The 23946-nt window shown below is 39.4% G+C and overlaps 1 protein-coding gene across 12 annotated transcripts in view; it reads left to right on the forward strand.

Annotated features, from left to right (window-relative positions):
- otofa (otoferlin a) overlaps window positions 1-23946 on the forward strand; it is a 75981-nt gene that overhangs the window by 45462 nt on the left and 6573 nt on the right. For 2 of the 12 annotated variants that reach the window (XM_051408447.1, XM_051408449.1), the window contains exons 9-43: window positions 519-650; window positions 2308-2370; window positions 2827-2911; window positions 2999-3158; window positions 3577-3763; window positions 4536-4722; window positions 5439-5662; window positions 6904-7012; window positions 7161-7347; window positions 7497-7617; window positions 8703-8803; window positions 9245-9335; window positions 10059-10175; window positions 10313-10465; window positions 10888-11080; window positions 11639-11763; window positions 11904-12038; window positions 12695-12856; window positions 13355-13426; window positions 13704-13823; window positions 13902-14063; window positions 14453-14615; window positions 15558-15724; window positions 15917-15946; window positions 16051-16188; window positions 16301-16376; window positions 18280-18425; window positions 18519-18653; window positions 18749-18886; window positions 18982-19109; window positions 19290-19460; window positions 19684-19844; window positions 20527-20669; window positions 20754-20842; window positions 21115-21213. In XM_051408447.1, the coding sequence (XP_051264407.1) occupies window positions 519-650; window positions 2308-2370; window positions 2827-2911; window positions 2999-3158; window positions 3577-3763; window positions 4536-4722; window positions 5439-5662; window positions 6904-7012; window positions 7161-7347; window positions 7497-7617; window positions 8703-8803; window positions 9245-9335; window positions 10059-10175; window positions 10313-10465; window positions 10888-11080; window positions 11639-11763; window positions 11904-12038; window positions 12695-12856; window positions 13355-13426; window positions 13704-13823; window positions 13902-14063; window positions 14453-14615; window positions 15558-15724; window positions 15917-15946; window positions 16051-16188; window positions 16301-16376; window positions 18280-18425; window positions 18519-18653; window positions 18749-18886; window positions 18982-19109; window positions 19290-19460; window positions 19684-19844; window positions 20527-20669; window positions 20754-20842; window positions 21115-21213 (4670 nt within the window). Of the gene's footprint in view, window positions 1-518; window positions 651-2307; window positions 2371-2826; window positions 2912-2998; window positions 3159-3576; window positions 3764-4535; window positions 4723-5438; window positions 5663-6903; window positions 7013-7160; window positions 7348-7496; window positions 7618-8702; window positions 8804-9244; window positions 9336-10058; window positions 10176-10312; window positions 10466-10887; window positions 11081-11638; window positions 11764-11903; window positions 12039-12694; window positions 12857-13354; window positions 13427-13703; window positions 13824-13901; window positions 14064-14452; window positions 14616-15557; window positions 15725-15916; window positions 15947-16050; window positions 16189-16300; window positions 16377-18279; window positions 18426-18518; window positions 18654-18748; window positions 18887-18981; window positions 19110-19289; window positions 19461-19683; window positions 19845-20526; window positions 20670-20753; window positions 20843-20992; window positions 21214-21429; window positions 21529-23946 lie in introns of those variants that run through there. The other 10 variants (XM_051408448.1, XM_051408450.1, XM_051408455.1 and 7 more) reach the window with 8 other exon arrangements.

Genomic DNA, 23946 nt, shown 5'->3' on the forward strand with positions numbered 1-23946 from the left:
ACAACGTCAATGAAAACAAGTAACAGAATAATTGTGTAGACAGTGTTAACTGTCCTCCAGTGCTACCCCATGGCCTATTTTCATGGCCTATTTTATCTAAAAACATGAATACATTTATACAGCATACTGAAATCTTGGTGTAATTGTAGGCTGCAGACTCATCCTCTCTTACTCTCTTTGTTTTTCTCTGTTCCTCTTCATTATTCAACAACTAATTAAACCAGGGGGATATTTCTTGGATGTAGGAACCTTTAGCTTGGATCTACTTGGTCTATCAAATGCTAAATTACATTAGCCTTGGGAGAGTAAAATCCCAAGCTAAGAAAGCATCTAGCAAAAGCTCTTACTGCCGGAAATCAGAATCATTAGAGTTTGTGAAAGATCAATTTTGTGTTTTGCCTTTGAGTTGTCCTCAGGGTCATTTCTGCATAGCTGCTTGATTTATGATGATGGTATTTGTTGCTTGTTAACTCACTGTTGAAAAGAGTCATCTCTGATGTGCTGATGTTTCCCATCAGATCAGCATCACGGTGATTGAGGCCCGGCAGCTGATAGGCCTTAACATGGACCCGGTGGTGTGTGTTGAGATTGGTGATGAAAAGAAGTACACGTCTATGAAGGAGTCCACCAACTGCCCGTACTACAATGAGGTGAGACCTTTCAAGCTTTAAAAATGCATCCTGCAAGTAGGGAAATGGACACATTTTATATATATAAACTGACTTTATCTTTACTACAAAAAGCCAGCTTCATTCTGTCCCTCCTATTCTTCATGTAATGTTTCTCCCATAAAAACAATTGAATTTCCAAGGCTGATCCAATTTTTCTAACCTGTGCAGTACTCTGGTCACGCTTTTAAGCTGATTTAACCTGCTTTAAACCACATTGTGGCCAACATTTAGGTTCGACTGAGATTTGTGACACAGATTGGATTAGACTCAACTGCTGTGGTAAAAGCATGATGCCATGGTGCGCAAATTTCATTGTACTGTAAATTAAGTGTACACAAAAACTGATGTATTCCTCAAAAGAAAGGTGAATGCATGGTTCATTTTGCAAATCGAGTGGTGATTTAAAACAGCTTTAATCAATATTTAACAATGCATCACATGACTGCTTGTACAGTACGTGAAAAGAAGCTCTCATAGTGATGAACCTGCGGAGAATTATCACTCTCTTCTGCTCTCTTTAAACCAGAAAATCTACAAAGCAAAATGCAATGTAGAGGCCCTCAGTGTTCTCTTTGATGGTTTAATGTTGAAATGAGTTATTGATTTTAAAATACTTCACATAACACTCTGAATTAGAGAGTTCTTGTTAGCGTTTATGTTCCTGAACAGTAGGAAGTGTTGTGGTGAGGGTCACGCAGAGATTAGCCTCTGGGTTATGTCCTGCAGGGAGTGGAAGTGACAGTTTGTCTGCTATTGATTCTTCCTGTTTGTCTGAAAAGGCCCTGAGGACAGACAAACTAGAAACCGGAGGGATCGAGATAATAGCCCTTGAAGCTTTTGCTCCTCGTGCCCAGACCCTCCAGTTTGTTCAGAGTCTGTAGTATTTCAGAAAGCTCCACAGTTCTCTGAATAAACATCTGAAACTGATTATAATGGAAAACTACAATCATCTTTTGAGGTTCACTGATAATACATCAAAAATCATCATGACAAATACAATGTCATCCCATTTCACTTGTTTCTATTTGGGTTAGAAGGACATGGTTTTGAGAAAAAGGTGGCTGACACACTTACTCTACCTACAGTATAGGTTATTGAGATTATATGGTTAATGTTCCGCCTATTTTTTCTTCTTAGTTTTTAATTTAATATACACATTTTATCCTGGTTCTACTTCTGTGTTGAGATATTTGTACAAGCCTACCAGGCACAGGCCCAGGAGCCCGAAGATTCAGGGGGCCCCAAAGACATAGCTTCTGTTTGAAGTGACATCTCTTATTGGAAAGTCAAAGAGCTTACTCAAAACTAAAAAACCTATTTTGCTCCTAATCCTTGATGCATCATCCATTTCTTTTCAAGCAATTCATCATCTTTGCCTCTAAATCACTTAAAGCTTAAGGGGTTTGAGCTGTGACGTGGCAACAATAGCAGATGATCACAATGAAAAAGATTGCATTTCTGTTCACTCCCTCAGTTCCTTGGTTGGACTCTGCATCTTCTGAACTTCAGATTTATCTTGAAACAATCATGGTTGGGGCACATTTTACTCCCAGAGCAAATCCAAAAGACGAGCGTGTTATCCAGTAGTACAAGTCAATAGATTTTAATGGGTGAACGTTTTCTCTACTCTCTGCAGTATTTTGTGTTTGACTTCCACGTCCCTCCCGATGTCATGTTTGACAAGATCATCAAGCTCTCAGTAAGTAATCCATACCCTTATAGTGCACATTTCAGTACAGCTAAACAAACTTTTACCACCTTTTTGTACACAGGTTGTGTGATTATATTTACATTTTAGGTTAGATTTTAGAGTTCTCAGTGTTGATAAGGATCATGAAGTCCATCATACCTTATGATGTAGATGAACAGAAAATAATTACTTCCCTTTGCTATGTATAGATCAGTGTGAATATATAAAACAATATTGCTGATTATTGCCTTACTTGCGTTAATTAATTATCCGAGAGAGTAGCTGGTTATGTTTAATGTAAAATGGTGAAGACATTAAGCAGACCCTTGTTAAACATAATGTTTAGCCATCTGTTTCCCCGTAACACTCATGCTTTTGAATTATTTAGTGCTGTTTCCAATCCAATACTGAGCTTTCAAGGGTTTGCTTTTTATTTTAATATTTCATTCAACTCTGTCTCTGTAGGTTATTCACTCTAAAAATCTTCTTCGGAGTGGGACATTGGTGGGAACGTTTAAGATGGATGTTGGGACTGTTTACTCTCAGCCTGGTAAACTACAAACCATAGCTCTGATATAAATCTAATAACTGATCATAACATACAGGCATAGTCCTAACTGATTGACATCTATCCTAGAACATCAATTTTACCACAAGTGGGCCATCCTGTCTGATCCTGATGACATAACAGCGGGGTGTAAAGGATATATAAAGTGTGACATCGCTGTGGTCGGGAAGGGCGACAACATCAAGACCCCACACAAGGCCAACGAGACTGATGAAGACGATATAGAGGGGTAATAATCGGTCACTCATGTGCCAGTTTCAGACTGAATTGATTAAGAAGAACACTGTGGTCAACTAAAATTCCCATTTTACCAGTGAAGAGTGGTATAACAAATGTTGCAGTATATGCACACATAACAGACGTTTTAACAGTGTTTAGTTTTTTCTGCATCACTTCCTTCACGTCAAAGATTTCTTTTTTCTCCAGTAGTTTGAAAATATTACAGTATTTGATGGACTTGAATAATGAATAATGATATGCATTTTATACTAAAACAGTGTTACAGTTGCAAGGAATACTGGATATTCTCAGAAATCTGTATACTTCTATAAAGATAGTCGTCCAGTATCTTTAGAAAGCTTTTCTGCTTCCCTTAAATGTAATCAGTAATAAGCAATCTGAGTTGTTGTGCTGCTGTTTGTTTCCAGGAACCTCCTGCTCCCAGAGGGCATCCCAGCAGAGAGGCAGTGGGCAAGATTTTATGTGAAGATCTACCGCGCCGAGGGACTTCCTAAAATGAACACCAGCATCATGGCTAATGTGAAGAAGGCCTTCATTGGAGAGAACAGAGACCTGGTGGACCCCTACGTTCAAGTGCAGTTTGCTGGGCAGAAAGTAACTTCCTCCACATCCTAAAATCTCTTATTGTTTGCTAGTTTCTAGCAGTTGTTACTCCACCTTGCGATTATTACTGCTCCCCTAGAAAATAATGTGGGGTTCATAATGCTTATAAGTGCAGATATCTAGTGTGGATTTTCAAGGCTAAACTAATAATTATATAAAAGTGCAGCATGCTGAAAACCAGTTTATTCCTGTTTTAAATATTTTAGAGTCATTAGGTAGCAAAACTTTTAGAATAACTACTTTCATTTAAATATTTGTTGGTTCTCAAATACAGACATTGACACATTAACAGTCCCAAATATAAATACCCTATAAAATCAAGGGAAAATAAAAAGAAGACAGAAAAGAAAGGAAAGGTTGTTAGATCTAATAAAGCTTTATGGTTTTAAGTGTTATGCTTTAAGTGTTTGATAAATGGCCATCCAGCATTTTTCCAGCTTTGGACAGTCCAAAGTCTAAGTCTTATTTTAACTTTTGCTGAACTTGGAAATGCTTGTACTGTGGATTTTGTCCCCCATCTCTTACAGTTTCTTTTATGCCAGTATGAAAATAAGAGAAACTGTGAATCTATCCTTTAAGCAATTTCCATTTACTCCTGAACTTCCATTTTTCTGCTGTACAATAGGTCCTTTAAAGTTAATATAATTTAATCAACAGTATCAGCTACTGTAACATAAGGACTAGAGTCATGTAACTAACCACTACAAATGTATTTGTTCTTTTTTACCTTGGACTTAAGTGTTACTCCTTCATGTGTCTCCAGGGGAAGACTTCCGTCCAGAAGAGCAGTTATGAACCCATCTGGAACGAGCAGGTCATCTTCACTGAGCTGTTCCCTCCGCTCTGCAAACGCATGAAGGTCCAGATACGAGACTCGGATAAGGTCAACGATGTTGCCATAGGAACCCACTTTATTGACCTACGCAAGATATCAAATGATGGTGACAAAGGTAAGTCAAAACTGTTTCCTTCAGTCTGAATAGCATTGATTAGGTGTCAGGTAAATGAATTAGTCCATCTTAACTAGTTAATATTTGACTATATGTAGCTGTGCTGCAGTACATTGTGAATTGAACCACATGACCCAGCTGACCCTTTGCTAATGGCTGTATGAAGTTAGTGGGGGACATTAATATTGAATTGCAGTCAATACATAATTTAACATATTAAACCAAAATACAAGATCCATTATGAAGAATTTTGTAAGCTTGTTGAGAGTTTCCTCACACACCACAGTTACATTTCTAGCAGTGGATGATTTATATTAACATAAATAGAGGGAACAAATTGGTGAGAGTGATTACTGATTTCCATCATGACAATCACAAATTTACAGAAACATTATAAACTCAAAATGCAAAGAAAATGCAGTAATGGTGATGTCCACAGTGTTTTATTAACACGTGATCTCTGCTAAATTAATTGCAACATCAGCACAGAAATTAGCTTAAAACAATACTCAAACTAATTTTGAAGATTTAAAATGTAAAGTTCAACAAGATTTGGGGACTTTTGGGAATTTTTGTGTGATCTGGAGAAACATATGGATTGTAAACCCCAATAACGACTGTGAAATGTACGGTTCCACCCATCAGTAAACTCCGATGGACGAGCAGATTACTACATCATCTCCTATAGACATTTCTTTTCCTTTAACCTTGTCCAGGTTTTCTGCCCACCATGGGCCCAGCTTGGGCCAACATGTACGGTTCCACCCGTCAGTACACACTGATGGACGAGCACCAGGACCTGAATGAGGGTCTTGGAGAAGGTGTGTCCTTCAGAGCTCGTCTCCTGCTCTCCATCGCTGTGGAGATCCTGGACACCACTTCACCTGAGATCTTAAGTTCCACTGAGGTGCAGGGGGAGACTGTTTCTAACATCTCAGAGGTGAGGGGACACGAATTGCAGACGCAGCTAAGTATATTATGTTTGTATTCCTCCTTCAACTTCATCAGTAAAAACAAATTTATGTGACAAAACAGTAAAAGAAAAGCTGTTATCCAGACCTCTGATCTATGAAGATAACTTGCTCTTTGACCTCTCCTGACCCCACAATAAACAGTGTGTTGCTACAATCCACCATTGTGTTGGCACACGTTAATTGCTCATTAGGGAAATCAGAAACATTATATGCTTTGCTTCAGGGCAAGCTTGCCAGTTATCTGACCTCTTGGCTGCTGTGGTGTAAATGTGTCCCCTGGGAACCTCAGTCATTCATGCCAGCATGAGTCTGTGCCAGCTGTCAGGTACTTTGTTTTGAAGTAGAGACAGATTTGAGGAAATAATAATCACCAAAGTAAATGGGCTCTTTTCTCTCCCCTCTAAATATTGGACTTGAGATTGGTTTTAGTCATCATTTGTGATCTATAACAACAAGTAAAATGTGTTAATCAATGGTTTTTGATCACAGGAACATGCATTTCTCATCCTAATTTATAGGACAGAATAGGACAGAATGCCAATAATCAACTTTTGGAAAAAAATATTGTCTTTCATCTCTGGAAGATTGCAAGCTGTCTGTGTCAATATATGCTAGTTTTTTATTTGGTTTCTTGGAGAGACTAATCCTGATTTGAGCCAAGAATCCGTGTCACGATCAAACAAATCGACCCAGGGTCTTTACTCACTGTTTTGGGTTGTTCTGAAAGCTCCCATCCGGCTTTAATGTTCTGTATGGTTATGGATAAAAGGAGTATTTTGATAGACAATACAAAAATATTGTTTGTATATACTATACTTTAAAAATGTATTCAAATTGAGTCTGGCAGGAGTCCAGCAACCATTTGTACTGGATTTAGATCTCGATGAGCCAAGCCGTATTGGCTACCAGGGCATTGCGATGAACAGTTGCAAATAATACTTATACTAAAAAAAGTAAGGATTAATATTTAATAGTTTAATAACCACATGAATTAAAAAAATGTGGTGGAAATGCACTTACAAATGTAATGTATAAACTAAGTGGCTCAGTAATTCAGGGATGAGGTTTTATGTGTTCAGTGAATTACAGGAAAGTGCACCTTTGCAGTGCAGTTATTCCTCCACAGACTCCACAATAAAATTAATTCACTTCAGTCAAATAAAATCTTTCACTTTTTTCTTTATTGGCCTTCTCCTCACTCCATCAGAGCGCCACTGGGAAAATAGATGAGTTCTTCCTCTTTGGTTCCTTCCTGGAGGCCACCATGATCGACAGGAAGATTGGTGACAAAGCGATAAGCTTTGAAATCACAATAGGTAAAAAAAAAAAACGTTCTTTCATCACGTTAACATCGACCTGCTCTCCTCAAGTTTACAATATGACAGAGAGGTGTGACAAGACAATCAATAGCTACCGTAACTAAGTGCGCTCCATAACAACGTGGTATGTTCTGCCCACTAACAGGTAACTATGGCAACCAGATAGATGGTGTAAGCAAGCCTTCATCAGCAAAGAAGAAGAAGAAGGATGGGGAGAGTGAAGAAGAGGAAAACGAGCTCATCCAGAACTCCAGCGAGGATGAGGCAGACGAGGACGGGGACCTGGTCTCTGTCTCCTCCACTCCTCTAATGAAGCCTGTCATCACCGACAGGTCAGGGGGTCAAGGGTCACAGGGGCAAGGTCAAGGTTTTGTAGTAGTAGGAAATCTCGGTATAATAAAAGCCATGAAGAGCCCTTTTGATCTGATTGTGCGCCTGATTTAGAATTTTAGACTGAAGGAATTTTGTTTGTACCCCACAGGAATTACTTCCATCTTCCCTACTTTGAAAAGAAACCATGTGTCTACATCAAAAGCTGGTGGCAGGACCAGAGAAGGCGACTTTACAACTCCAACATGATGGACAAGATTGCTGACAAGCTGGTCAGTATACACCTTGTGATGTGCAAATGTTGGCTCAGGTGACTTATTAAGCAGCTAATAATGATGAATAATTAAGTGCTGTTCAATTATCAAATGTGATTTTCTCTCTACTAGAGAATATAACACGGTAATCTTCAATAACACTGCATGGAAACATTGTAAGGTCTTTGTATTTCTTTACAGACATATTTCCAAGTATTAGTACTTTGAAGGTTTTATTGGAGCAAAACAACTGGCCCCTGTAACATAATACCTCCCTCTGTTTAAAAAGGGGGAAATACTTAATACTTTAAAGATTTGACTGCTTTCACATTGTTGATGGACTCTTTCTCTGACTCACACTCATAGATACGCCAAACATAAGACAAATGATGTTCACAAACAGCTCATATAAATGTCATACATAACCATACAGTATTAAAGTGTGAATGACACTTAAATTCTGCAGCATATTATGCAAACTTACATGTATCACAGAGGTCCTGTGAGGAGATTCAGACTCCTGACAGGTTCCTGGGCTCACCTGACTGAACACTGATTGCTTGAGCAAGCAGTTCGGTTCAGACCACTGAGCAGGATACATAGGGGGGGACAAAACCTTCAAAAAGTGTTTATATGTGAATTGTTTCAAAACTGGAGTCAGCTTCTATTATTTATATATATATATATATATATATATATATATATATATATATATATATATATATACGTATATATATATATATTCAATTGCAGAAATTATTTAGAAATAATATATTTATAGTTATAATTTATTATCACTTCATGTTTTTTCTTTAAGTTGGGTGGGTATTTCAGACCAATCGATACTGCACTCCCCAGAACTATGCAACTAGTATGGCTAAAAAGAGGGGAAAAAGAAGATAATCACTCATAATAAACAAATCACAATGCAAATTTGCATAGAAATAATAAAAATACAAATTACATTGTTCTTTTCAAAGATACATTATCAACAACATGGTTAAGGGGCAGTTTGTGTTTTTTAAAGGATGTTTTGGACATAAACATATGAATATTAACAACTCCTCCTGTCCTAAGCACCAGTATTTTCTGCGTCCCGGCAGGAAGAAGGTTTGAATGATGTTCAGGAGATCATTAAGACAGAGAAGGCCTTTCCAGAGCGCCGACTCAGGGGAGTGCTGGAGGAGCTCAGCATTGGCTGCAGGCAAGCTACATAATAATAATTATTATTTGTCATGGCCTTGTATTAAAACTTGCATTGTGAATCAGTGGTCAGTAAAGATACAGAGAGTTTCTCCTGATGCTGAAAGCTATAAAACTGCTATAATGCTATTTAAAACGTGTCAAACATGCACTTTAAAGATTACTAGCTACCATCTTCATCAACCCCCCAGAAGCTGCTGAAGGCAGCAGCTCTCTGCACTGAAGCATTTCTAAAACACAGTCATTATGTTTGTCATGGAGGAGGAAATCATCAGGGTCTTTATTGTTCCTTATTTCTCTTTTATATTCTTATAGTTGTTTTGTGAAACTGCTAGAGGTCTTCATTTCTAGAATGCCTAAGATCACAGAAGAATAATCTAAAATATCTGAATAGAAGATATACTTTCATGTTTCATCCTCTGCATTTTCTGGTTATTTCTAGTCGGTTTGTGATGCTGGCTAACAAGGATGTGAATCAGGCAGGCCGAACCAAACTGGATCGAGAGCGGCTCAAGTCCTGCATGAGAGAGATGGTATGATTTATGTTTCTCAAATTGATAGGGAAGGAAGTAAAAGGGGGGGAAGATGATGCTCTGATTAATGGCATCAGTTTAGCTGCTGTTTAGTAACCAATCCTATCGCCTTAGTAAGTCCCCATAAAGGCAACATGAGGAACAGAATTTTTTGAAACACAATTTCACTCTGTTGAATAATTCCCTGCAATACATTTGCATGCATTTGCAATATCTCAGGACTGTTTTGTATTCTGATTCATGCTTATATTTTGATTGCAAGCGAGGTCATATTATAAATAAGATCCAGTGTTTGTACAGGTATATGCATCAGCGGTGCTTGAGAAGTATGTGTACTTAATACATATTGAAAAAAAGAAATTTCTATATGACATTGAAAAAGCAAAGCATGGAAAGCAAAAGTATTGGAGGAGAACACAAACATGTTAAAAAAAAATGTTTTAGGTTTGTTAAAAAAAAAAGTGGTGTGAAAAGTAATGTCAGTGTCAATAATTTCTGTATAAATATATAAAAAGCTCAATAAACATATTTGAGAAAAATAATTTCTGTATAATTTTAAAACCCTAAAAAAATCATATTTTGAAGATAATCCACTAAATTGAATACAAATAGATCCCCAGCTATGGTGTGTGCACATGTTTATAGTCTATACTGTATGTGTGTAAGGTACAGTGCCCTTCTGTTACTATGCTTCATCATCGCTTATCATCTCTCCTCCTGCAGGACAGCATGGGCCAGCAGTCCAAGCAGATCAGGACTCAGGTGAAGAAAAACACAGTCAGAGACAAACTCAAGCTGGTGCAGAACTTCCTACAGAAGCTGCGTTTCCTGGCTGACGAGGTACAGATTTAATTCCGCAGTACAGCATATATAAGCATTTTACAGTCGGTAAAAGTACATTAAGTAGTAATTGTGGAGAAAATCTGGAAGAAGGAGAGTGCTGATCACCTATCAATCAAACCTATGTATTCATCCAGCCTCAGCACAGCATCCCAGATGTTTTCATCTGGATGATGAGCAACAACAAGCGCGTCGCCTACGCCCGGATTCCTTCCAAAGACATTCTGTACTCCATAGTGGATGAGGAAACAGGAAAAGACTGCGGCAAAGTCAAAGCTGTCTTCCTCAAGGTAAAATAATTTTTTCCTGTTTATCTTCAGCTGTCCCTATCCAATAAACGCAATAAAAGGCCAAAAAAATAACTTTAAGAAAAAAAAAAGGTAAAAAAAGAATAATGTAAGGTTGTAAAGTTGCTGCCAACTGCACTGTTGATCAATAGTGGTGAATAGTCATGATAGAAGATACAGTATTGACAGCTGTATGGTGAATAGGCTTCAGTAAATATATCACAGTTGCCTAGAGGTAAAAGTGATATGAGGTGGCTCTTTAATATTTATGGATTGGGTCATGTTGCAGTATTGTCTGCATGATGCTCAGTGATTGACTCGCTGTAATAATAGCAAAAACAGGATGTACTACATACTTTCCTATGTTTTTTTTTGTTTTTTAATCGCATTATTCACTCCCCTGCTGTGGTAATCTGTGTCCACAGCTGCCTGGCAAGAAGGGGTTCGGTCCTGCAGGTTGGACGGTTCAGGCTAAGCTAGAGTTGTATCTGTGGCTTGGCCTCAACAAGCAAAGGAAGGACTTCCTCAATGGTCTGCCTTGTGGTTTCGAAGAGATCAAAGCCGCTAAAATGGGCCCCGGTCTTCAGTCCGTCCCTCCTGTCAGCCTCGTCTACAACAGTGAGTACACACTAAAAAAGACTGTGTATGTGTATATATATTAATTCTGTAAGTGGCCAACAACTTGGCAGTCCACGCTTCTTCACTCCTAGTAACAGTTACTAAATCATTAATATGTATAAAAGTTACACTTGCGGTGGAGGAATTATTTAAAATTCCTGTGCTATAGTATCTACATTGCAGCTTGAGGATATAGAAGTTTGCATTTATTATCTTTAAAAATAGTTTTAATTTTCATTCACTTTTTGCATTGTTTTTTTCTCTATTCACCATCGAGATCTGCATTAGGCTTTCTCTCGATGTATCATTAAGTTTGAACTCTAAAATCAATTAGAGGCTAAACAAACTCACTCAGAAGTAAATATCGGACTTGCATTGATTGCCTTTCCATTGTGGGTAACTTTTCTAACTTCAGTATAAGATTGCTAACAAAGGGGATTGATTGTCAGATAATGTGATGCATTTGTGTGTGTGTGTGTGTGTGTGTGTGTGTGTGTGTGTGTGTGTGTGTGTGTGTGTGTGTGTGTGTGTGTGTGTGTGTGTGTGTCTGTCCAACAGTGAAGCAGGTGTTTCAGCTGCGAGCACACATGTACCAGGCACGCAGTCTGTTTGCCGCTGACAGCAGTGGCCTTTCAGATCCCTTTGCCCGGGTCTTCTTTTCCACACACAGCCAGGTTACTGAGGTAAGACCACAAGTGTGTATGTATAAAAAGTGTGTGTGTTTGTATTGATTATGTTTAAACTGAGTTGGTGTGTGTGTGTGTGTGTGTGTGTGTGTGTGTGTGTGTGTGTGTGTGTGTGTGTGTGTGTGTGTGTGGTGCAGGTCTTGAGCGAGACTCTTTGCCCTACGTGGGACCAGCTGCTGGTGTTTGACGATGTGGAGCTGTTTGGGGAGGCCAGCGAGCTGAGAGATGACCCACCCATCATTGTAGTTGAAATCTATGACCAGGACACTGTGGTAGGATTTTACTTTATGGGAATGAATGGATGCACCATAGAGGGACTGGTTAATAGATTCATCAATGCTTGTTAAACAGGATTTAGTTTGTGCTAATAAAAGTGCTTTGCTTCTCCTTCCCTCATGTTCTGACTGTCTGTCCACTCTTGTCTCACTCCGCCCCTGTCCTCCACATGGCCTTGCTCATGCTGCATTGGCTAAATAGAGTATGAAAGCATTAATACTTAGAGATTGTTGAATTAGAAGTTCTAGTAGCCTCTGATGGCTGTTAGCTGATGTGTAGCACGGATTGTTTGGTTCATCTAGCTGCTGATGAGCTAGGGAAAAGTTTTGGAAACTTGCATGTACCTCCTCCATTTCTCCCCTCCCGGTTTGTAACAGCAGTAGCTTCAGGGGGATTAATGGTTGTACTAGCAGCAGTGGTGCAGTATAGAAGATATTTTGTTGTATTGTCAGGGTGTTTGTTTGTGTTATACAAGACTGGGTTTTTGCTGTTTTCTTTCCAAAATTCCACATTTTTATAATCTATAACCAGTTTAACCAATACTGACACCAAGTGGCAGCCGTGGAAACTGCACCTCCCACACACGCGTCTAACTCCCATCCCTTGTCCCCCTGACTGTCCCGACTGCCTGCTGTAACAATGTGGTGTTCAGGGCAAGGCAGAGTTCATAGGTCGGACGTTTGCAAAGCCCACCATCAAGATGTGTGATGAGTACTACGGCCCCCCGAGGTTCCCACCACAGCTGGAGTACTACCAGGTTTACCGAGGGAACAGCACTGCCGGGGAACTGCTGGCTGCCTTTGAGCTTCTGCAGGTAACATATGCAAGAACACACATACGGTGCACACAAACACGCACAAATTAACTTTTACATATGCATGCAGCCATGCACACACACATGCAACTATACAGGGTCTTCTTGAGAGACTGCATGTCTAGCTGGAGGGAAGAGGGAAGAATAAAGAAAGAATCGTTAAAGGTACCCTGTGGTACCTTTTAATGATAAAGCGCATGCACAAAAGGTCTCTGCCAAGCCTTCTGTACATGTAATACTCATCTCTTGTTCTCTGCCTGCTTGCACAATCTGCTCTCTCTGCTTTTACTTGTTTTTTTATACTCACTTTGCATTTATTTTTCTCTTTACCACCTTTAAATATTTGTAAATCTCCATTTTCTCCCTTGTTGCCTCTGCCATCATGTCACCACTCTTTCCTTCCATCCACAACATATTCATCTTTTCTCCTTCCTCCTGTGAAATATCCATTTTTCCTGTCTCTTGTCTCCTTCCTCTGCCTCCTCCTGCTGCCTACAGATACCTTTCGATGAGGAGGCGATTAGGCGAGCTCTGATCGCTGTCCATAACTTTGCTGTCCCTCAAATAAAGGTGCTCTTTTCCTTCATTCTCTCTTTTCATCCCACTTTGTCTTACTCTTTGGTTACTCTGTCGTCAGTGTTTGTACTGCAGTAAGTGTGTTTTATCTCTACCAACATGACATTAACCTCTGCTTTCTCTACACAAGCAAAGAAAGAATTAATACAAATATTAGGCCTGTAGAAAAGAGGTCTGGTATGGTGCTCATGCTGTATCATAATGCAGAAATCACAGAAGCCTTGCAACCCGTTACTCTCACATTTAATTCTCCTTTCTCCTCCTAAATTAGATCGGTCAAGGAGGGAGGGCAGATCTTCCTCCCCTTGAAGGGCCGACAGACTCAGAGCGTGGACCCATTCTACCTGTGCCGTTGGGCATCCGCCCAGTCCTGAGTCGCTACCGCATCGAGGTCAGATTTTAACCACTGGCTCTTTTTTTTTCTCTCTTGAGATCCCCTTGCCCTACTGCTGTTTTGTTCTGTTTTCAGGTTTTGTTCTGGGGCTTAAGGGACCTGAAGAGGATTAACTTGGCTCAGGTGGATCGGCCCCGTGTGGACATAGAGTGTGCAGGTAGAGGTGTGCAATCTGTCCTCATCCAGAACTACAAGAAAAACCCCAACTTCAGCACCCTGGTTAAATGGTTTGAGGTGGTAAGTAAAGCTGCCAATTTGATATTGCACCCTTAAAAAAATGTTGGATCTTAGATATAACATCTGGTTTCTTGCAAAAAAAACATGAAACTTTATATGAAATTGGTCTGGTTGTCTTCACTTTACTGAATATAGAAAAGTAACACACATCGGGTTGTAGGGATGGGCTGATCACTGAAAGTAGACTTGAGAGTAGGAAGTGTCGCACTGTGCATTTCTGTTTTATTTAAGATTATGACATTTTGGCCCTACAGCCACCTTTAGGGCCGGAGACCCTGTCTTCACTTTTGAGATATTTATATATATATATTTAAACTTACAATTTGAATTTACTGCAAGAATTTCTCGCTTCATGTCACACCAAAGCCATGTCTTATTTTTGTCCTCAGGACCTTCCAGAGAATGAGCTTCTACACCCTCCTCTCAACATCCGGGTGGTGGACTGCCGGGCGTTTGGCCGTTACATCTTGGTGGGGTCCCATGCTGTCAGCAGCCTGAGACGTTTCATCTACACGACCCCAGACAAGACCTCCAACAACTGGGCCACTGCAGGTGAAGGATTATATTGATATTATTGTCATATATATTACCTATTAACTGTGTGTGTTGCTTAATCTGTCCTTTGAAAAGAGAGCTAACTGCTGTCACATGCAGTACACTCTGATGAAGGCTTCAAGCCAAAACACGACAGCAGTTTTGTCAGTCCATTAGTTGGAAATAAAATTCAGTAAGAGATGATGAGATTCTTTTTTTTCACCACTGGAGTGCCTAATTTTTTACTGAACACTTGTTCATTAGATGAGGGCTATTAACTGTGGTTTATAAGTTTGTTTTGAAAAGCCTTGTGTTTCCTTTGCTAAAACTAGCAGTTTTGAAATGCTAGTATTTGTATTGCATTCTTGAGTTTATTTATTTTTATTCATTAAATATTTGTATTTATATAGAGGTGTAATATCTCTACATTTACCAATGCCATTAAGAAAGAGAGCCTTAGATTGAATTGGCTTTTCATTACATTTACACTTTATAAACTTTTATCTTTAAATATTTCAAATATAAACTGCAATCAGTATAAAATGAATTTGAAACATGTAGCAGGCATTCTTTTATTCACTTCTTTGTCAGCTCTGGGTTTCCTTTATTTCTTGAAAAAGACCTCTAGGTCCTCATGAAACATCTGTGAATGTTTGATAATAATTTTTTGACTTTGTTTTAACCTTTTCAAAATGGGCTCTTGAACATTTAGACAGGATACTGTATGTCAATGAAGGTTAAAACAAACTTTAAGACTTACTTCTAAATACTTCTGATCCAGCTCTCTGGTCGCTAAAGAATGAACGTTCATTCTTTATTAACTCTGATGATTTCTCCTCTTGCTTGCTGCCTACTTTTCCTGCCTCTCTCCATCTGTTCTCTATTTTTCCTCTCTTGCATGTCCTTGGCTGTCCTGTCCTCTCCTGCCACCTGCTGCCTTGCCCTTTGGCCACACTCCAGCTAAGCTAATGAATGGCTACATGGTCCTTACCAATGGCGGCTCCCAGCCTCGCTCCTCACCCAGCCTTTCCTCCCGCACCCTCTCTCGCCCCGCAGGTGACATCATCATCAACATGGACACAGACCCTTCAGTCCGAAAGATGGACACAGTGGTCAAGTTAGACGCTGTAAGCTTTTCTTTGACTTCATGCACTGTAGAGCTCATTTCTATTGTATAATGTGTGTGTTTATATTTGTAAACAGTGGGAATATGTTGTGTCCTTTTTTACCTGCCTCTGTACATGTGCCGCTTCTACCTGCATCATCCATTGTGTGTATTAATCCTTGTGTTGTTTTATGTGACGCCCCCCCTATCATAGATGTCTGACGCTGTTGTAAAAGTTGACATGGTAAGTAATCGTTCCTGGCAATGAAAATGTGTGCTTAAATTGGCTGGTACCTTGTTATGGATAAAAACGGAGCTACTGAGAGTCACTGAAGTGTCTTTTAACAGACTGAGGAGGAGAGTGACAAAGAGAAAAGGAAGAAGAAGAAGAAAAAGAAGGGAGGTGTGGAAGAAGAGGAGGAGACAGATGAGAGAGTGCTGGACTGGTGGTCCAAATATTTTGCTTCAATAGAGACACTGAAGGAGGTTTGTGTATTCTATTCTATGTACAGCTACACATTCATTCATCCCTTATTCAGATTTGCCCTCAGGCTCGCCTTCACACTTCCTTCCAACATTTTCTTACCTGGTTTTCCAGACTCTCAGAGCCCAGGAAGCAGCTCAGGCTGAGGCGGAGGAGAGAGAGGACTTGGAGATAGCTGCAGAGGCAGCAGGTACTGAACTCCACCAAACCAGCTGGGCTGCCTGCCAGTGTGCCTCAATGTCTGCTGCTTTTATTTCTTTTAAAGGAATATGTCAACAATATTTGATTTGAAGTTGTAATTCTGCAAGTGTAAGCTTATTCCTGACTATTTTTTAGGATTGTACAAAGAACAATCTTCAGTTGTTTAGATATTTTGGGTTGATTGCCCTGAGGATGAAGAAAATATAGTTCTGTTATGCCAACTGCACTGCCTAAAATGTGTTATGAGCTATGTCATTCATTTCATTCCCATGGAGCACCATGCCTTTGAGTGAGTCTGAATTCACTCCCTGTTTACTAGATGCAGACTAGTGCATTATATTTACCATCCTCATTTTATTTATATGTCCCGAGTGTGAAATGTATGCTGTGTATGCAGTGCTCTCAAATTCTAATACTAATTCTATATAGTGTGTACAACATACTTAGCAAGTAGTTTCAGCAGTTAGTATACAACAAAATCAACATACTTCCTACATACAACATACATACTATTTTGTCAGCTGTCAATCAAGTGATGTCAAATCGTTTTTCTTAAATATTTAATTTAAAATTCTTCTTTAATGTAAGATTTAATACATTGTTTGGGAGCTGTTTCACCACCAACCACCAGCTGTGAGATTTTCTTCCACTTCCTTTGTGCATTGCATTGTGGGAGAATATTGTCCATCAACAATTACATTATTTTGTCACTTTTCTAATGTGAACACACTAATTACTAAAGAATCAGATCTATATATCTGTATATAGTATGGATTAGGAGCACGGCATACTTTCTGTGAACAATCCCACAATGCAATCACATTTTATAAAGTACATGCAAAAATGATAGCTATCAGTGATGACTCAAAATGACAACGTATCTAAAATCTCAATTTACTGCTCACTATAGAGCAAACTGCTGACTGTTAATTATAGAGAGTAGCGAATGAATGAATGAATGAGGGTGTGATTTTGCACTGTACACTTTTTGAGCTTTTGTCTGAGATGTGAGTTGTAGGAACGAAGCATCTTCATCTCATTCCTCCCACGGATTCATCCTTCATCCATGCTTTGACCATGAGTTTAGCATTATCACATTCATGACCATGTCCTACATTAGCATGACTTCCCAGCTCTGCAGCACACATGAAAGCTGGCTGATACAGACCCACTGAATTAACCTACATCAGCACTAACATGCTCACATTTTAATTGCATAAAAATATAAATTATTTACTGCAATCCATGCTGCATAAAACTTCTTTAAACATGCATCGTGTTGCACAAGAATACATATCATTAACCAATTCAGCAACAAACTTTGATATAAACCAACCCCAACATAGTCGACGTGTGTTTATGACATAGATGTAAAATTTAAACTACATTTTCCAAAAACCCCATCAGTCTACGATAATCATTTATTGATAACATGCTACATTACATTTTCAAATACTGTGTACCTACAGGTGTTTTCCCTAATGTAACACCAGGCTGTAAAGCAGTGTTTTGCTGTCTGGTTTAAAGTTTAAGGTTTCACCTCTGACATTGATGGGTGTACTTAGGCCTGGTTTGCATCTGTTAACACACCCAACAGTAATGTCACAGGGTCCTGGAGTACACCTGTACATCAATATATCAAGGTGAGAGGTTAAATCACTGGAATTCACAAAAAACAAGATTTAATTAAATTACTTTTTAAGACAAATTAATTAAACATTTTTGATGTTTTTGGTTTTTGGAGTGCCTTTCTAGTTACTCCCCTGATAAAACAGACCTGTCAGCTTTCATGTTAAATTACACGTGTAGTGCTGTGTGCGAACCCTGCCACCCCTCTTCATGACTCCAACCCTACTTTGTCCATGTCCACTTCAACTCACCCCTCCAATCAGATATCAAACCTGATGACCTTCTTCTGAAAGGCTCCAAGACAAAGGAAAAGAGCAAAGAGAAGAAGAGCTCCAAGGACAAGAAGAAAGGTCAGGCTGCAGACAGCTCAGAGAAACGACCGGTTAAAGCAAAAGTGGATGAGCTGTTGGTGCGTATATATTCACGCTCAGACAAAAATGAACCAGCACACAATAACATGCATTCAGATAGAAACACTTCATATTGTTGTTGACCCATGCAGGTGTACAACAAGGAGCTGGAGAGTGAGTATGGCAACTTTGAAGACTGGCTCCACACTTTCAACTTGTACAGAGGAAAGGCCGGGGATGACGATGAACAAGCTCTGGATGACGACAGGATCGTTGGCAGATTCAAGGTGGGAAAATGCCAAGTAAAAACAAGTCTGTTCCAACCTACGCTATCTGAGTAAGTCATATAGTAAAAATACACCTATTTTTTTCCATGACCCAGGGATCCTTATGTATGTACAAGCTACCTCTGTCCGAGGAGATCACAAGGGAGGCAGGATTTGATCCTAATATGGGCATGTTCCAGAACATTCCCCACAACGATCCAATCAACGTCCTTGTCCGTGTCTATGTGGTCAGGGTGAGTGACCTCCATACAATTTGCAGTTAAAAAACTAATAAACAGAATCAAATATTCTGTCTGATTTTGCCCTTTTCTGTTTTACTGTACCTCAGGCTACAGATCTTCATCCTGCTGATATCAATGGGAAGGCTGATCCATACGTTGTCATCAAGTTGGGCAAGTCAGAGGTCAAAGACAAAGAGAACTACATCTCCAAACAGCTCAATCCTGTATTTGGCAAGTAAGTGGAGAAAAAGCTACTCTTACTTTGGTTTTAGTTTGTTGTTATATGTTGGTAGTGCAGGAGAAAGGTCTATCTGACAGCTTACGTCACAATAATCGACAGTCAACAAAAAAATACTGAATCTGTTGCCCTTCTCACATCTCACATTCTGTTTATCCTTTGCTTCTCTGTGCTCAGATCATTCGACATCGAGGCCACTTTCCCAATGGAGTCCATGCTAACGGTGTCTGTGTACGACTGGGACCTGGTGGGCACCGATGACCTGATTGGAGAGACAAAGATCGACTTGGAGAACCGTTTCTACAGCAAATACAGAGCCACCTGCGGCATTTCATCCAACTATTCTGTGTGAGCATCCATGTGTTTTTATCCTTGGTTTAGTTATAGTGTCACAAGTATTATTTGAAATTTTATATACTTTTTTTATTTAACTTGGATAAGAACAGAAATGTTGCATTCAAAAGCCCTAAGATTGTCCTGTATTAAGTGTATGAATTATAACTTTCTGAATGGCTCACATATCCAAAGACTTCAGAAGTTCAGTGACCTCTTTGTTATCTATTGATGTCAGCCATGGATACAATGTTTGGCGGGACCCTATGAAGCCCAGTCAGATCCTGATGAAGCTCTGTAAGGAAGGCAAGATCGATGGACCTCATTATGGGCCAGGAGGCAAAGTCAAGGTGGCGAATCGAATCTTCCTGGGACCTACAGAGATCGAGGATGAAAATGGTATGGTTGAATTTTATTTATCACCAAACAGATTTCCCATGAGACCCAACTCAATGCTGTAATCAAGGTAGAGTAGCAAAGAGTATAACTGAACACTAAGCAGACTTTTTTAATGCTACAAGCACGTCTGGTGTGCATTCAACCTATATTTTGATCCCGTAGACGATGCAACGGTCATCAGACGTTGCCAGTGATCTTCATTAAATTGACACCACAAATGTTTTTATCTTGCACTGTCACAAGCAGGCTTCCTTTTGCGCGGTAATACATAGAAAGAAAATAGTTCCTACATGAAACTGATACAACAGGTCTGTGGATTATCTTGAGTAACCAGGTCATGATTCCTGGAAAGAGACATTGCTGGTGAGTGTTTCAGATGTACGTTTTTGTCACTTTGAGCAAATCTAGTTCCATTATATTCAAGAAAAAGCAGACTTCTCTACGGCCAATATCTCCAAAAGTCGTCAACTCACCAAAACAAGGTAGATGGATACATGGCACTACAAGTAAGGGAAAACATATGTATTTCTGATTTTGAGGTGAACTGTCCCCTTTAGCTTATGTTATAAATCTCTTAATATAAACCTTAGCCGGTTTATGACTGAACTGGTCGATTGCGATTAAAGTATTTTTAAGTTTTGGTTTCCCTTGCCCTCTTTATCTTCTTGTGTTGAAATCTCAGGTCTGAAGAAACAGACTGAGGAGCATTTGGCTCTGAAAGTGCTGAACCACTGGGAGGAGATCCCCAGGGTGGGCTGCAAGCTCGTCCCTGAGCACGTGGAGACCAGACCCCTGCTGAACCCCGACAAACCCGGCATCGAACAGGTATTTAAGAGCCACGCTTTGTCTGGAGTCATGACACAGATTGAAAATATAGTTAAACTATATGTGTTTCTCTCTGTGTCAAAGGGACGTATTGAGATGTGGGTGGATATGTTTCCTATGGACATGCCTGCTCCTGGACCTGCGATTGACGTATCACCACGGAAACCAAAGAGGTAGGCTCAGGCTGGAGCAAATAAGAAAAATATCACTGTGAATATGGTGTTTTCTGATTAGGAAAAACTGTAAAGCCAATGTAAATTTAATGGAAAATGATCTGTTAATTGCAGTTGAAGTGTCTAAAGTTCTTCAGTTTTTTTCAACAGATCATGTAGTTTTATCACCAGGTTAAATTATGGTGAGTCTATTTAACTAGTTAGCTCTCTATTTACTATAAAATGTAAGTCCAACTGTGTGTGTATGTGTTCCTTCCTCCTCCCCTTACCAGATATGAGCTCAGGGTGATTATTTGGAATACAGACGAAGTAATACTGGAGGACGATGATTACTTCACTGGGGAAAAGTCCAGTGACATATTTGTCAGGGGGTAGGTACAGAGGGACGCGGCAGCTAAGCCTCGTCCCTTGGGTGTGAGCTGTGTGTGGATTTTTTTTTGCAGTTAACCATTATTTGTTTTGTTTTGTTTCCATTTTTTCTGTGTGCGTTTTTGTGTCGTGTCTGTCTTTGTGTTTGTGGTGTGTCTCCTGTCTATCTGTCTGTCGTCCTCTCTCTCTCCTCTGGTCAATGCTCTGCTGCTGTCTAGCTTTGAGCTTCGTGTTGTTATTTGGAACACTGATGACGTAATTCTAGAGGACGATGCTTTCATGACAGGAGAGAAGATGTCTGACATCTATGTCAGGGGGTAAACACACGATTCCATCGCATGGCTCGTACAACTACCTCCCTCTCCTCCTTCCTGAAACCCTCATGTAATTTATTTCTCCCCTTTCCCACTTCCTGTCTCAACTCTCCATCCAGCACGTAGCCTCGCTTGTCCTAAATTCTCCAAATAGCACGTTGAAAGCTATTGTGAAATGAAAAATGTCAGGATCAAACCACATAAACAACCTGTGCCAAAACAATCCACTGGCATTCATACAGTTAAGGTTCACAGACATGCTGAGATTGAAAGTTTGTTCTTTGGAAACAGCAGAAACTAGTTAACAAGTTAGTTAATGGTTTTCTACATGGACAAGAAGACCTTCAAGTGCTCAGAGGAATATTTTGAACATCTACATTATTACGACAAATGGGCAGCTCCATCTTTTGAGGAAGCATTTTTATTGTGTGTTTTTTTTGCTTTCTTACTTTGAACTAAACTGGAAAAGAAATGAAGATCATGTGATATGATCAAAAGCTCGATAACAGCTATTGAATGGACAAACCTCACTACCTTTTTCGGGATCTTTCATCTCATGGTGTCATGTAATCGGCAGATTGAGTTCACTTTTTTTTGCCTTTTTTCCATTTAGTCAAACTTCCATTTTCTTTTTTTGGTCAAACTACTATTTTTATTTTTTGTCAGACTACCTTTTTCTTTTCTTTTTTTTTAGGTCAACTACTATTTTCGATGTCAAGAGCAAACTTTTACACTAGATATGGCATTTCAACAGTATACTGCAATATGTTTTGTTTAAGGTTTGTGGTTTGGTCCTGCAATGCAGATTTTACTGGAAATTACTTGACTTGATACAGTAAAAGAAGAGACTTAAGATATTTGGAGCCTTGGCATGTATACAAGCATAGAATATGCATGGCAATATGATAGAGACATTGTCATGTTGCAGCCTGGTCCTAGTACTGGACCTCCTTCATGACAGACATTTTGACTTGTTATAAGGTGCAGTTAAATTTGCCCTCCATCCAATGAAATTGCCTCACACTCAACCCTAAAATATAATGTGACGTAGCTCTGATAATAAAGATTGATCTATTATGATCACAAATTGAGAACCAGGTTTGAGAGTGATGCTTAAGTTTGTTGTCTGGTAATGTGATACTGGCCGTGGAGGTTGCACCAAAACAAGGAATGCATGCCTGAATTAATTTGTCTTATGGATTTCAAATAAAGTGAATGGAAGACAGAGCAAACATTCACGGGATGGAGGTATAATGTGACCATACATGAGGATAGAAATTAAGCGCAGGTGTAACTAATAACATTAATAATGTCCCAGTAAGCCTTGGCAGTGCAGCATGCACCATAAAACCAGCTCTTTGTAACTGACACCTACATGCAATGCAGCCATTATTTATGTTTTTAATTGTGCCTGTGCTTTCCTTGCCATTACATGTAAAATGTCTACAATGAAAAAGGTCCATAATTATTTTGATATTTTGTTCCTGTTTAAAGTTATTAATGTCAGTGTTATGCGGAGCCTCCTCACTCCTGCATCAATTAACCAAACTCACTTTTCCCTCAGATGACTTGGTGTCACCCGTGGATGTGTACTGTAACATACAGGGAGCCATCCTCAAACAACCCTAAATACTTGAGGATGCTAACGTGTTTTATGTTTTTTAAATCAAGACATTTATTCAGTGCTGGCCAAACCATCTGCACCGACAGTAAAGACAGGCAGATAGGGTTGTTTTAGATGGATCCAGTGTTGTCATACAGTGATTATGATTCAGTTGTTGGCTCACATGAGATTAGATTAATGCCAGTGCATCTCAGTTACCAAATCATGGCACATGCCCTCGCAATTTTTTCGGTATTCACTAAGATGCTTTACTCTGACAATCCCTCTAGTCAGCTTACTTTTTCATACTTTTAGTGTTGCGTTTTGAGAACTGAGAGTGCAGCTTCCCTCATGCTCCTCCTCCTCACAAATGAAGCCAGACTCACTCAACTGTTACTGAAAGAGCTCCAGCCAGCACAGACTAAGCTCATAGGCTTTGATCCTCTGCTGTCTGCATCCAGACACTGAAGATCAAAGTCATTTTTAAGGAAAATTTTTGATAATTTTCACTAAAGGCATTATTGCAAGCTTTGTGTATGCATGGCTTTGAAAATAGTGTGAAGCTCCAACATCAAATCAGATTTTTATGTGTGATCCAACAACATTATAATCTGATTTAGTTTTGGAGAGCCACATTATGTGTTTTGATTTTGACCTATTAGCATCATCTCTCTTGTTAGCAGCCTGGTACATTTAACATGTCCTATGCTCTTGCTTAAATCAACTAAATTAATATTCAGTAACTGCCAGACAATTCTAATTTCCTACATATTAAACCTTAGAAGTGCATGACTGAAAATAATCAAAAATCTATCCAC

Source organism: Dicentrarchus labrax, unplaced genomic scaffold (assembly GCF_905237075.1).
Source record: "Dicentrarchus labrax unplaced genomic scaffold, dlabrax2021, whole genome shotgun sequence".
Classification (NCBI taxonomy): domain Eukaryota; kingdom Metazoa; phylum Chordata; class Actinopteri; family Moronidae; genus Dicentrarchus; species Dicentrarchus labrax.